General features: G+C 43.8%; 1 protein-coding gene across 1 annotated transcript in view; it reads left to right on the top strand.

Moving 5' to 3' along the window:
- The first annotated feature begins 2606 nt into the window (after window positions 1–2606).
- LOC311231927 (apoptosis-stimulating of p53 protein 2-like) overlaps window positions 2607–13069 on the top strand; it is a 100007-nt gene continuing 89544 nt past the window's right edge. The window contains 1 exon segment of the mRNA XM_084318560.1: window positions 2607–3080. Coding sequence (XP_084174686.1) covers window positions 3072–3080 — 9 coding nt within the window. The 5' untranslated portion in view covers window positions 2607–3071.

Below are 13069 nucleotides of genomic sequence, written 5' to 3'. Positions count from 1 at the left end.
CGAACTGCCCACCACAGTTAGGACAGCCGAAACCCGCCCAATCTTTTTCGACGTCGACTAAAGACGCACTTCTTCAAGGCCATGGATTAGCTTCTTACCGTCTTCTGTCCGTGGTCTGTCAACGTTGAGTTCATTGCTGGGTTAAGTACTTCTATTCTATTCACATAATATGCTTACTACATATACCTATTCTATTCACATATATGCTTACCACATGTATCTATTGCTATGTCCGCCCATCACAATCACGCAAACTGTCTAACACCTGTCCCGTCTCCCCGTCTCCCTGAGAGTGGCTGTCTCGTGGTGATGACCGGAATAGCGGACATCCCGTGATGATGACCGGGAGGATGTGACCCTCTCAGCTCTATTTTAAAATATTTCAAAATGTTCAGTTGCTATTGCATGCACTTATCTGTGTTTTTCATTACACATATGAGTGCAACTGTTCACCTGTTTTATTGCAACACTACTATCACCGACATCTAAGAAGGGAGATCCCCCCTTGAACGGCCCTTCTAAGGTTTCTCTCCTCCACATTGCCTGTGGTGCATTTTTTTGCTATTGTTAGGTTTTAGTGAGTTTTTCCTTACCTTGTCTGGGAGTGTTGCATTAATTTATTTTACATTTTCTGGACTGGTGTTTTTGTTTTGTTCTTGATTTATTGTGATGTTTCTTCTTGACTTGTATAAAGAAGACGTGTGTTGTCGGGCCTTACAAATAAGAGAGAGAGAGAGAGAGATAGAGAGAGAGAGAGAGAGAGAGAGAGAGAGAGAGAGAGAGAGAGAGAGACCCTCCAATCTGGGACGTAAAATCTTTGTGAGGCCATAAAATGTTTCTGTGAGCTCTCAAATTATGTTGATATTCTAGCATTGCAAAAGGTCTGAACCACATTTCAAACGTCATGTGGGTGTAATAACTCTCACAAATATTTTATGGCCTCATAAAGTCAGAGCCACATTCAATCAATTGTCTAAAGAACAGCCCCCATATATTTCACACCCCAGTTTTGGAGGATCCAGGCAGAGAGGGTTCTCTCTGATGTTCCATCTTAGTTAGGAGAGAGTGGTATGTGTTGTGTTCACTATACTGATTAATCTGTCCTGAGAGATTAACGTTATAATCCAATGTACAGTTACCCACCCCCCCCACCCCACCCCACCCACCCAACCACCTCCTATGTACAGTTTCCCCCCCAGCCCACCCCACCTACCCAACGCCCCCCCCCACCCCACCTCATCCAATGTACACTTTCTTTGTCAAATGTATATACTCTCTTTTTTAAACTCTTTTTGTATCACAAACAGTACTGTATTTGTAAATCTGGTACGTCATAAATGTATAGATGTAGCAGTACTGTCTATCTGTATGTCGTGTATGTCATATATATATATGTTATGATGAATTGAAAATGAGGGACCCTGATGTAAACAAGACGAAAGTCTTTCTCTGGTCTGCATCCCCTTAACAATTGTGTGTATTGAGCTGTACTGTATTGTACCCATTCTGCAATCTGTTAATAAAGAGTTTTCAATCAATCAATCAATCAATCAATCAATCAATCAATCAATCAATCAATCACCCCTGCCCACTTTGCCAACCTAGGATGGCTTAGAGTAGACGACAGAGTACAGCAACTTGCAATGGGCCTGGTCTACAAGATACACTATACGACCGGGGTGCCCATGTACATGTCAAAATACTTCCCAAAGGTCAGTGAATACCACAACCACTACACCAGAGGAAGCTCAACAAATCATGTTAAACCCAGATTCGGCTCAAACAAGGGACTAAACACGTTTCGCAATTATGCCACAACAATGTGGAACGCCCTACCCAAAGCTGTAAAGGAATGTGAATCCCTGCCCACATTCAAAACCGCTCTTAAAGAGCACCTACGGGAGGCTGCAATTCGAAACTGGCCACCGTAAATGCCCAAAACCCCCACCACCTCCTAATAGACAGTCTCCTCCCCACCGCATGTATATATTCCCTCCCCGCCGTATGTATATTTCCCTCCCACCCACCCACCCCCTCCTAATGTACAGTCCCATCCCCATCATATGTATATACTCTGTCAGGATCTAGGGGTAACAGTACTGTATATTTGAATACCGCTTATGTCACAAATGTATCAGTACTAAATACCTATATGTCCCTATGCCATAAATGTCATGTATGTTGTGTATGTCATAAATGTCTATATGAATTGAAAATGGGGGACCCTGATGGAAACAAGACAAACGACTTTCTCAGGTCTGCATCCCCTTAACAATTGTATGTATTGAGCCGTACTGTATTGTACCCATTCTGCAATCTGTTAAATAAAGTTTTCATTCATTCATTCATTCATCAATCAATCAATCAATCAATCAATCAATCGAATTCGTTTCAGTTCGCTGCGGGTAGGGGGCGGTAGAGTCCTGCATGCATCCTTCCACTTCACCAGTCCGTGGAAACGAGAGGAGGAGGGAGGAGTCTGCCGTTGCCAGGGAATCATAGTAAAGAGCGTCACTCTCTGGGTTGGGGCTGGGCTTGGTTTGGTTTGTTGATTCAATCATCGTGATGCACAGACACACACACGCATCTTGGAGGAGAATCTTCAATCGGATTACAGTAGAAGCATGACTGGAAATTCGAGGGCACGCAACATTTTTTATAGGCTGCGTCCCCGCCGGCCTGTCCTTTGTTTAGTGTATCACTAATGCTGGAGAAATAGCGTTCGTGTTTTTTTCGGACCAAATATAGCCCACACAACACAAGTCGATCAGGTGGCCTCTCTCTGGATTAATCTTGTGAAATCATCAATTCAGGAGAGAGAGATCCTTGCAGGGATCATCAGACAGGCCTGGGCTATTCATTGCAACAGGTCGAGGGATATTATTCTACAACACACAGAGGCTGTGTGCAACTAGACCACAAGAAGAAGAACGGTATACTATAGAAGTAGACTATAGAGGAATATACTATAAGATGTGGGACTGGATCGCGCATTGATCATCATATCTGCGTTTGGTTGGATGCGAGATATCCGAGAAGAGGGCATTGGACGTGCCATCTAAAGTGCCAATATGATGCCGGTGAGTAATAATAATTAATGAAGAAAACAACACTTATTTTAGAATTTTTCGATTTCCCTAGTTGCATTTCTTCATCTGATTGATGTGTTAAAAATAGCCTACAATTCAACAACCTGTAGACATATATGTTTGTGAACCATATCCTATCCCTAAAAAACCCATATAGCGTTTGTGTGTTTTTACAGTATCCTCTGTGTACTATGCGTGCGTTTTGCCCAGAAAGAGCCAAATGCAACCTCTCGAGGAATAGCCTCCCCCCGTGTTTTCTGAATCACTGGGACCTGCACGAAATCATGTATATTGCAGCGATGATTGTGGAGCAGCAGTAGGTCACCTACACACGATTTGCTGGCGTGTTTACCTTACATGAACCATGGACCTTTTAGGGTCATTATATATAGAGACTACTTAAAGCGACAATGTGTATTTTTTTTTTTACAATTGAATCTAGTTGTGGAGCTTGTGTGCACAGCAAATTGAGACCACCAGTGCTTCAACAGTACACACACCACTCCCCTTCACTGCTCTCTATAGCCTCAACGGGTCTGTCTGGTGCGACACCAGCTTACTCGTTTCTATGGTAACCACTACAGTCAGCACCCATCATATGCTGGCGTTTTCATTTGAGGACCAGTCGTGCGAACACTGCAGAGCTGATTGATTGATTGATTGAAAATGTTATTAACAGATTGCAGAATGGGTACAATACACAGTACAGCTCAATACACACAATTGTTAAGGGGATGCAGACCAGAGAAAGACTTTCGTCTTGTTTACATCAGGGTTCCCCATTTTCAATTCATCATAACATATATGACATACATGACATACAGATAGACAGTACTGCTACATCTATACATTTATGACATATCAGATTTGCAAATACAGTACTGTTTGTGATACAAAAGTGTCCAGAAAAAGAGTGTATATACATTTGGCGTAGAAGCTGTACATTGGAGGAGGTTGGGTGGGTGGGGTTGGGTGGGTGGGTGAGGGCTGTACATTGGAGGTGGGGGGGGGGGGGGGGGGGTTGGGTAGGGGACACACACACATTTTACACTGTACATTGGAATACTGACAAAGCCTTGATTGATTGATTGATTGAAAAGTTTATTAACAGATTGCAGAATGGGTACAGTACAGTACAGCTCAATACATACAATTGTTAAGGGGATGCAGACCAGAGAAAGACTTTCGACTTGTTTACATCAGGGTCCCCCATTTTCAATTCATCATATTACTTACTTACTTACTTACTTACTTGGTCATTTACTGTACAACTAGGTTAGGACATTTGTAGGGGCCAGTTTCGAATTGCAGTCTCACGTAGGTGTTTTTTGAGAGTGTTTTTGAAAGTGGGTAGTGATTCACATTCCTTTACAGCTTTAGGTAGGGCGTTCCACATTGATGTGGCATAATTGCGAAACGTGTTTAGTCCCTTGTTTGAGCCGAATCTGGGTTTAACATGATTTGTGGAGCCCCCTCTGGTGTTGTGATCGTGGTATTCACTGACCTTTGGGAAGTATTTTGACATGTACATGTGTACCTTGGTCGCGTAGTGTATCTTGTAGACCAGGCCCATTGCAAGTTGCTGTACTCTGTCGTCTACTCCATTTTCAATTCATAATATGAATTGAAGAGAGGATGATGTTACGATGTCCATCAGAGTGGCTAATAATATTAGCTGATAGTTACATAGGTAATTCCATTTAGTTAGTTTAGCTAATCAACCCTGTAGCAATTTAGCTTATGTTAAAGGTTACATAGCATTGGCAAACAGTTGGCTATTGTTATATGATATGGGTGTATATTATTTGTAACATTACCACAGCAACAAATCTGATTGGATCACTTGCAAATATAAACAGTGCAGACAGTTATGATTTGAGAAATGAATCAGATTTGCCTGCAGTCTGAACAAAGCCTAAATGTGGTTTAGATTTTCAAAAATCTCATATTTTTGCTGTCCATACTTTCTAAAATGAATCTGGATATGCCAAAAAAACGGATTTGGGTTGGCAGTCTGAACATAGCTCATTATTGCACTACTTACTTAGCAACAAGGAACACAGTGTGACTGATTGATTGATTGATTGAAAACTTTATTAACAGATTGCAGAATGGGTACAGTACAGTACAGCTCAATACATACAATTGTTAAGGGGATGCAGACCAGAGAAAGACTTTCGTCTTGTTTACATCAGGGTCCCCCATTTTCAATTCATCGTAACATATATGACATACATGACATACAGATAGACAGTACTGCTACATCTATACATTTATGACATACCAGATTTGCAATTACAGTACTGTTTGTGATACAAAAAGAGTCCAGAAAAAAAGAGTATATACATTTGACGTAGAAACTGTACATTGGATTGGGTAGGTGGGGGTGGGGGGGGACTGTACATTGGAGGTGGTTGGGTGGGGGGGGGGGGGGGGGGTTGGGTAGGAGTGGGGGGGGGGGGGGGGGGTTGGGTAGGAGGGGTGGGTGGGGGACACTGTACAACTGTACAAACAAAACTGTACATTGGATTATTGACAAGACCATACTTGGTAATTTACTGTACATTGGAGGGGGTTGTGTTCGGACATTTACAGGGGCCAGTTTCGAGTTGCAGTCTCCCTTAGGTGTTTTTGAGAGTGTTTTTGAAGTCATAAACAAGTGGGAACACTAAACAAATGTAAAAAGGTAGAATCTTAAATGCAGTCAAATGGCAACCTCTAGGCCATCAAAAGAGCCCTGCTTGGTACAGTATTGCACCTTTTTTAGTTTTTTTGTTTTGATCTGATGTGTGGGTTGGAGTTTAGTAACTTATTACGCTGTGAGTGTGAATTTCTCAAGACCTCTCTTGGCACAGCATGAGGTGTGTGGCCATGCAGCAATAACAACTCCTCCCGTATTACCATTAAAATCCAACCCAAACAAACCAAAACAAAATATGTAAACAAGGGTGCAATACCCAGAGGCCGCTGTTTGATGGCATTACAGAGTCTACCTTTAATGAAGTAGCCTACTTTATATACCGTAAGTAGTAATTAGGTAGGCCTATCATGTATTGGTATTTGAAGGACTAGCCATGGTGTGATAAGGCACAATGATCCATAGGCCTTGTACTGTAAGCATTGTATGCGTTGGACAGGTGTTACATAAATCACTCAACTGGTCCTTTTTTAAATGCCATGTGCAAATCTAATCTCCCTCCATTCACTTTTTTTTTTAAATCTACTTTTTCTCCTCCTTTTTCTGTGATTTTTCTCCCCATCCCAATTTTACCTCTCGTGCCAATTCTCCCTCCCCTGTCCTGATCATTTTTGCTCGCATATGCCCCCCACTGGCCGGTTGTAGGGAGGATAGAAGCCTTGCATCACATGTCCCCTCCGATACATACTTGGAGGCAGCCTGTCACATCTTTTCACCTGCCAGCGCGGACTCTCATTTGGCGAGGAGTAACGTGTAGGAGGCTCACACTGCCCCCGCCATTTTTCCTGACTTTTGCTGTGCAGGCGTCCCCCAACCGACCTGTAGGAGTCGCTGTTCACAACGACCAGACTACCACCCTTCGACTTCCCACCCGCTAACTCTGCCAATTGAACCCGGTGTCTCTTGCGTTGGTGACGAGCGCAATGTCCGCTGCGCCACCCATCCGCCCCCTCCATTCACTTTTTTTATACTTTTTCAGTGTTTGGATCCTGTTTCTTCTCTCTCTCACATACCTTCCTATAGTCTGAAACCGTTTAGAGGGAAAACCCCATGTGATCATCATCATACACATGCAAGCTGCATGGAAATACATTTTTAATGTCTTCCAGCTATTGATCACCACCAATAGGAAGATGGCGACGGTGGGAGACTAAGACGTTTTCCAAGAGCTGAGATAGACACTACTTATTTTAGTTGATTACCATTTTGACTCAATAGATTTTCACAGACCAAGCCGTTACAAAATTAATTTCCATGTTGCCAGATGAAGCCATGGTGGGCTTTTAGAGCCAACTACTCTTAGAATTCAAGTCTGTGATAACTTCAGACCCACCAATTAAAAAGTGATAAGAGGTAAGAAGATGACTGTTTCTTGAGTAGGGCTTTGTAGGTGAACCAGCGTTTATTGTTTAAAACCACTGTTCACCGACTGCTCTGCTCTCCTTAGAATCGTTCTATACATTCCTACCGAATAAGTCATTTGGAGTCTGCTGCGTCCATTCAAACTAAAGATACGGTATTGCTCTATTATTAGAAATGATATATAAAGATAGTCCCTCTCAACCCCTGGACATGGTATTCATTGAGCCTCATGGGGTCTGGTGTTGTGTTTCAACATGGGCCTGGCTTATAGAGGCCTGCTGGCTGCTGCTACACTTATGTGACAGAGGAGGCTTGGTGACTGATCACATGATCCCAGCATTACCCAACTTCTGTTAAAGGAACACACAGGCATCATGGGAATTGTGCTCACCGTCTTCTCCACAGAGTCAGACAAGAAGATGGATACCAATTTCCTCTGTGTCCAGTCGAAAGCTATTGGGCTGCCTGCAAGCTGGCCTAGCTTAGCACAAATGAATGGAAGCGGATAAGGATCAGCTAGCCTATAACTTTTGGCCCAAAACACCTCTCCTAGGCGCAGCGGACTAAGCGCTCGTCACCAACGCGAGAGACACTGGTATCGAATCCGGCTGTCGTCAGCGTTGCCTCCGGCGTGGCCGGCCGTCCATACTGGCTCGATTGGCAGAGTCAGCGGGAGGGAGGCCGGTGGGTGGGTGGGTTCCGGGTCGTTGTAAACAGCGACTCCTACAGTTGGGTCGGGGCGCCTGCACAGCGAGGGAAGGATCTGGAGGGAGGTAGTGTGACCTTCCACACGTTACACTCCCCCAGTGAGAGTCCGTGCTGCCAGGTGAAAAGAAGTGGTGGGCTGGGTACACATGTGTCGGAGGAAGCGTGTGATAGTCTCCGCCCTCCCAGACCGACGGTAGGGGGTAGAGTGGGCAACGACCAGGAAGGGGATTGGGAATTGGCATAACGACATTGGGGGGGAAAAAAAAATCTCCTGGATTTTTAAGCTAGGCTAAATTAGGCTAGCTTGCAGCCGGATAGCTTTCTACTGAACGCTCAGAGAGGAAATTGGTATCTATCTTCTTGTCTGACTCTGGAGAATATGGTAAGCAGCACGCATTCCCATAAATGTTAGCGTGTTGCTTTTTAAAGGTCCCATATTGTGAAAAACGTACTTTGTCAGTGCTTGTGTGTCTCTGATGGCCCTACTACTAACACTCAAAATGTTTAAAGGGGAACTATTTTACTATTTCTTTCACTATTTGGGCACTTTTACACAATTCCTGTCAGTCTATGGAACACCTCTGTAATATATATATTTTTTTTTATTCATTGTTTTGTATTTCTAATCAAGTCCTCAAAAACAGCATTTTTCTACCTCAAGATCTCGAGCTGTTTTGAGGCTGGGCTCCTAAACCACTGTGCAGCGTCGGCCCCGCCTGAACATTAACATGCAGCGGTGTAGGGCGGCTAGGTGGTGTAGTGGGCAAGGCACTCGCCACCAGTGTGGAGACGCTAGGATTCGCGTGTTCGAATCCAGCGCTCCACATTGTTTTTCAGTTTGGCTGGTCGTCCGCAGTAATACACATTGGCCGTATTACGGGGAGGGAAACTGATGGGTGGGGATCGAACGTTGTGAACAAGCGACTCCTACAAGTCGGTTGGTGCGCCTGCGCAGTAGAATCAGGAAGTGTCGGGGGCAGCGTGAGCCTCCCACGCGTTACTCCTCGACACTGAGAGATCGAGCTGCGCAGGTGAAAAGATGCGACTGCTGTTACCTCAAGTACCGGAGGGGACTTGTGCTATGTATGACTTAGTCCACATTGCAGCCGGCTTGTGGGAGGCAAGAAACAGCGTTCGTGACAGGGGGGGTTGAATTGGATGATACGAAATTGGGATGGGAGAAAATATGGAAAAATGGGAGAAAAAGTGGATAAAAAAAAAAATTAAAAAAAAAAAACATGCAGCGGTGTCTTTCTGACATCACAGATAGGCACATTTTCAAACGACTCAGTTCAGTGAGGGTGAATATTGTGAGAGGAGAATTGGAAGAATGCGCCAATATGAGAATTTTGAGACATAGATCATATTAATATACGTTCACATAGCTAGGAAACAATGCTAAACACTCAAAAAGGCCATTTATAAGATAGTTCCCCTTTAATCAGACAACCCAGTAACATTTTGCACCCAAGCCTGTATTCAGAAACCGTGCCTTTAAACATTTGATTTCGCTTGATCGTTGACTCACAGTTCTGGTGTGCGGGCGGCATTGGGACTTTCATTTAGCGGTACATACACGGAAACAGTCCGTTGAGCACAGGACTGAATCAGGGGGGGTACAAAAAACTTCAAACATGTTTAAGGGACCTCAAATACCTATTTGACTTGTTGAAAAGGACTACAGTATGGGACCTTTAAGATTACCCTAGGTATTTAATGAGCCTTGCTTGGTTTAGCCTATATAGAGGTAGGCTATATAGAGCAGCAACAGAGACATTTTCAGGAATAGTCTCCTTCCAACGTTCTCACTCTAACCTACACATTTTACTGATGGGACTAGAAAGGTGCGCTCAGTACAGTGCAGATCTCCACCCATTTCCCATTTCTTCTCTATTGGTCTTCTTCTAGGGGCTTAAGTGTATAATGGGGCGGGGCAAACATAGGTCAATCAAAGCAGATCTCCCTGCATTATTCACATTACACTAGCACACTATTACACACTATGACACTATTGCACACTATTACACACTATAGACCCTTTTCACAGCAGTCATTTTGACATGCCAATGCAGGTTACATAGGTGTAGTTAATGACATGAATTAGAATTCCATTCCATTTGGCTGTGCATGCTGTCTCGCTGATATGGAACGGAACCCTAATTAATGTTATATTTCCATTTTTCTAAATGGAGGGATTTGCCCCTCAAACACTTGCAAAGAGATCAAATGAACATATTCTCAACCGGCTGTGTTTTACTTTCAAGTGGATGCGTCTGAAATATGACACAATGGTTTGCTGCTCCCTTTATAGTTATACTGACTTCAATATACAATAAGGTTTAAACAATGTATAAAGCATTTGATTAATGAACTTAAAAGCACAGCTAAGCAGCAGAAACACTAATAGAATATAAATTGTAGGCTGATCTTCAAGTTGTTACCTGGCACCCCGATGTTACCTCTCCCAAAATACAATGTTGGTCAATCTGAGACAATGGTTTCAGCACCATGGAGAGTGCACTGCACCTTTTTTATAGGCTTTTTGAAGAAATTATTTCTTACTGGACCGTGTTGCATAGAGCCTTCTGACGAAGAGGATGTTTATAAAATTCTTGGCATGTCGGAGAGAAATTAGCTTTGACTTGAATCTCGCTCTTCATGAGATCCACATTCCATCACATCCCTTTGAAGTGGCAAAACTAGCATTTTCAGCTGCAGCGCTGAGGCCTATGAGCAAAGCGGGGCTGGGCTGCAGCTGGAAAGGGGGAATAATATACACACATGCATGTTATTGTATCAGTATGGGGAAACTGTTTGTAGTTCGGCGTGTTTGATCATGTGGTCTGTCACAAATAAACCCAAACACTGACTTCAGTTTGGGCATTTGACATGTCAATTGTTTGATCCGGGAAAGTGGAACCATGCTGAATAAATAACTAAAAAGCAGAAGTCTTCACAAAGCAAAGGGCCTGCATCGTTTGACTACAATGGAGAGAAATAAAATGAACTTCTCATAATAGCACACTTGTTTGTTCTGTGCCACCCCTGATGACGTTTTTGTTACACAATCGTTTGTTAAGCAGCAACGTTTCTGTACCTATGGGATGTACAATTATGTTTGTAAGCTAATAACCAAGCTGTCAGTGCTTGCCGATTAAAACCTTTGCCAACCTGGGGCGACAGTGGCTCAGGAGGTAGAGCAGTCGTCTGGCAATCCGGAGGTTCCCGGTTCGATTCCCGCTCCTCCCGGGCAGCGTGTCGATGTGTCCTTGAGCAAGACACTTAACCCCTAATTGCTCCCGATGATCAGGTTGGCACCTTGCATGGTTGCCTCCGCCGTCGGTGTGTGAATGTGTGAGTGAACGTGAGAACCAGTGTATTACTACTTGGTTGTGAGCAGGGGTCCCCTCATTAAGAACCACTGTATTACTACTTGGTTGTGAGCAGGGGCCCCCACATTAAGAACCACTGTATTACTACTTGGTTGTGAGCAGGGGTCTCCACATTAAGAACCACTGTATTACTACTTGGTTGTGTGCAGGGGTCCCCACATTAAGAACCACTGTATTACTACTTGGTTGTGAGCAGGGGTCTCCTCATTAAGAACCACTGTATTACTACTTGGTTGTGTGCAGGGGTCCCCACATTAAGAACCACTGTATTACTACTTGGTTGTGAGCAGGGGTCTCCTCATTAAGAACCACTGTATTACTACTTGGTTGTGTGCAGGGGTCCCCACATTAAGAACCACTGTATTACTACTTGGTTGTGTGCAGGGGTCCCCTCATTAAGAAGCACTGTATTACTACTTGGTTGTGTGCAGGGGTCCCCTCATTAAGAACCACTGTATTACTACTTGGTTGTGTGCATACTGTTTACCATTTCCCGCTCCCCTGAACAACAACAAAGTGCAATGGGGGGCTGGGTGGGTAGATGGGTGGGGGGGGGGGGGGGGGGGGGCTGTGTTGCTAATCTCATTGTACAGTCACGTGGGGTCGCAGGGCCATATGGTCCATGTGGGCGGGCAGCCTCCAAACATTTGGGAGCTGACCTCTTATCGCCGCCACTTCCTGCCGCAAAATAACAACCTGAAGCCACCAAAGAGTCGATATTTAAAAAGATAATTCAACCTCCTATCAGAGTGGCTTCCCCCGATGCTCCCAGCAGAGACTCGCTTAGAGGGATCTGTTCTGGCAGACCTAATTAGGCGGCGCCTCGGTAAACAGATCCTCATTTGTTTGGATGTTATTGGCACAGATAATTGATTTATGCGCTTGGCAGGATTAGGACCCGTGTAGAAGAAGCTGGTAAATCAATATTAATACACGGACAGACACTGTCAACAAGCTCTCGTGTCCGTCGTGATGAGCCATGTATTATTTATTTAGAAATAAACAATTCCATAACCGATATCAAACAATCATATACTATTACTTTTCCATTTCAATGACGTTTTGCTAATGTGATTGAGATTGTTTGGAGATGTGTCGGGAGGAGGGTACGTGTGCTGATCTGGAGCCTGATTGTCATTGATCACATCTTAGATTAAGACCTCCAGACAATAGGATTTATTCAGCCCTCGTCACGCTAACAGGAAGTGTTGATGTGTGAGATGGTTATCAGTTCTGTCGCCCAGCGGGAGACGGAAGCTGAATCAGTGTATTTCAGAGCTTTCATCATTCTAGGAGATATTGATCTCAATGGGGCTTTAAATAGGAGATAATAAAAAATAAAATAAAAACTTGCCTCTTCTTTCGTACACTTAATCGGCTTGTGTCGTGTCCTTCGCCTAATGATTCATACTATTACTGTATCTTGTTTTGCCACCCAAAGCAATTCTGCCATTGTGTACAGTTATTATATGATCCTTACCCAATCGGAAAAGAAAAGCATGTTCAGACCCCAATTTAGTTATTTAGGCAGGAGTTTAGCCCCCGCTATATTCCCAGTTTGACCTGGTAGGCTGAAGTTGACTTGAAGGGGGGCAGCTGTTTGTTTTCCCAATTTGCATTTCTACTGATTAGAGGCTGCTTGCAAAGGAAAATCAATTCCTTCTCTGTTTTTAAGTCGGTCCAAACGGTGTGCATGAGGCGGTTAGCCGCCCTGACCACTTTGCATAATATGGAAATACCTCTGGCGAAGCAGTAGGTGAGCATAATTTACATATCTGATGTCTGGAATAAAGTCTGCTTGTTATTCTTACCATATATAT

The sequence above is a fragment of the Notolepis coatsorum genome (assembly GCF_963971535.1).
Source record: "Notolepis coatsorum genome assembly, chromosome: 7".
Taxonomy (NCBI): domain Eukaryota; kingdom Metazoa; phylum Chordata; class Actinopteri; order Aulopiformes; family Paralepididae; genus Notolepis; species Notolepis coatsorum.
Note: the sequence above shows the minus strand (reverse complement) of the source record. Positions and strands in the feature narration are given on the sequence as shown.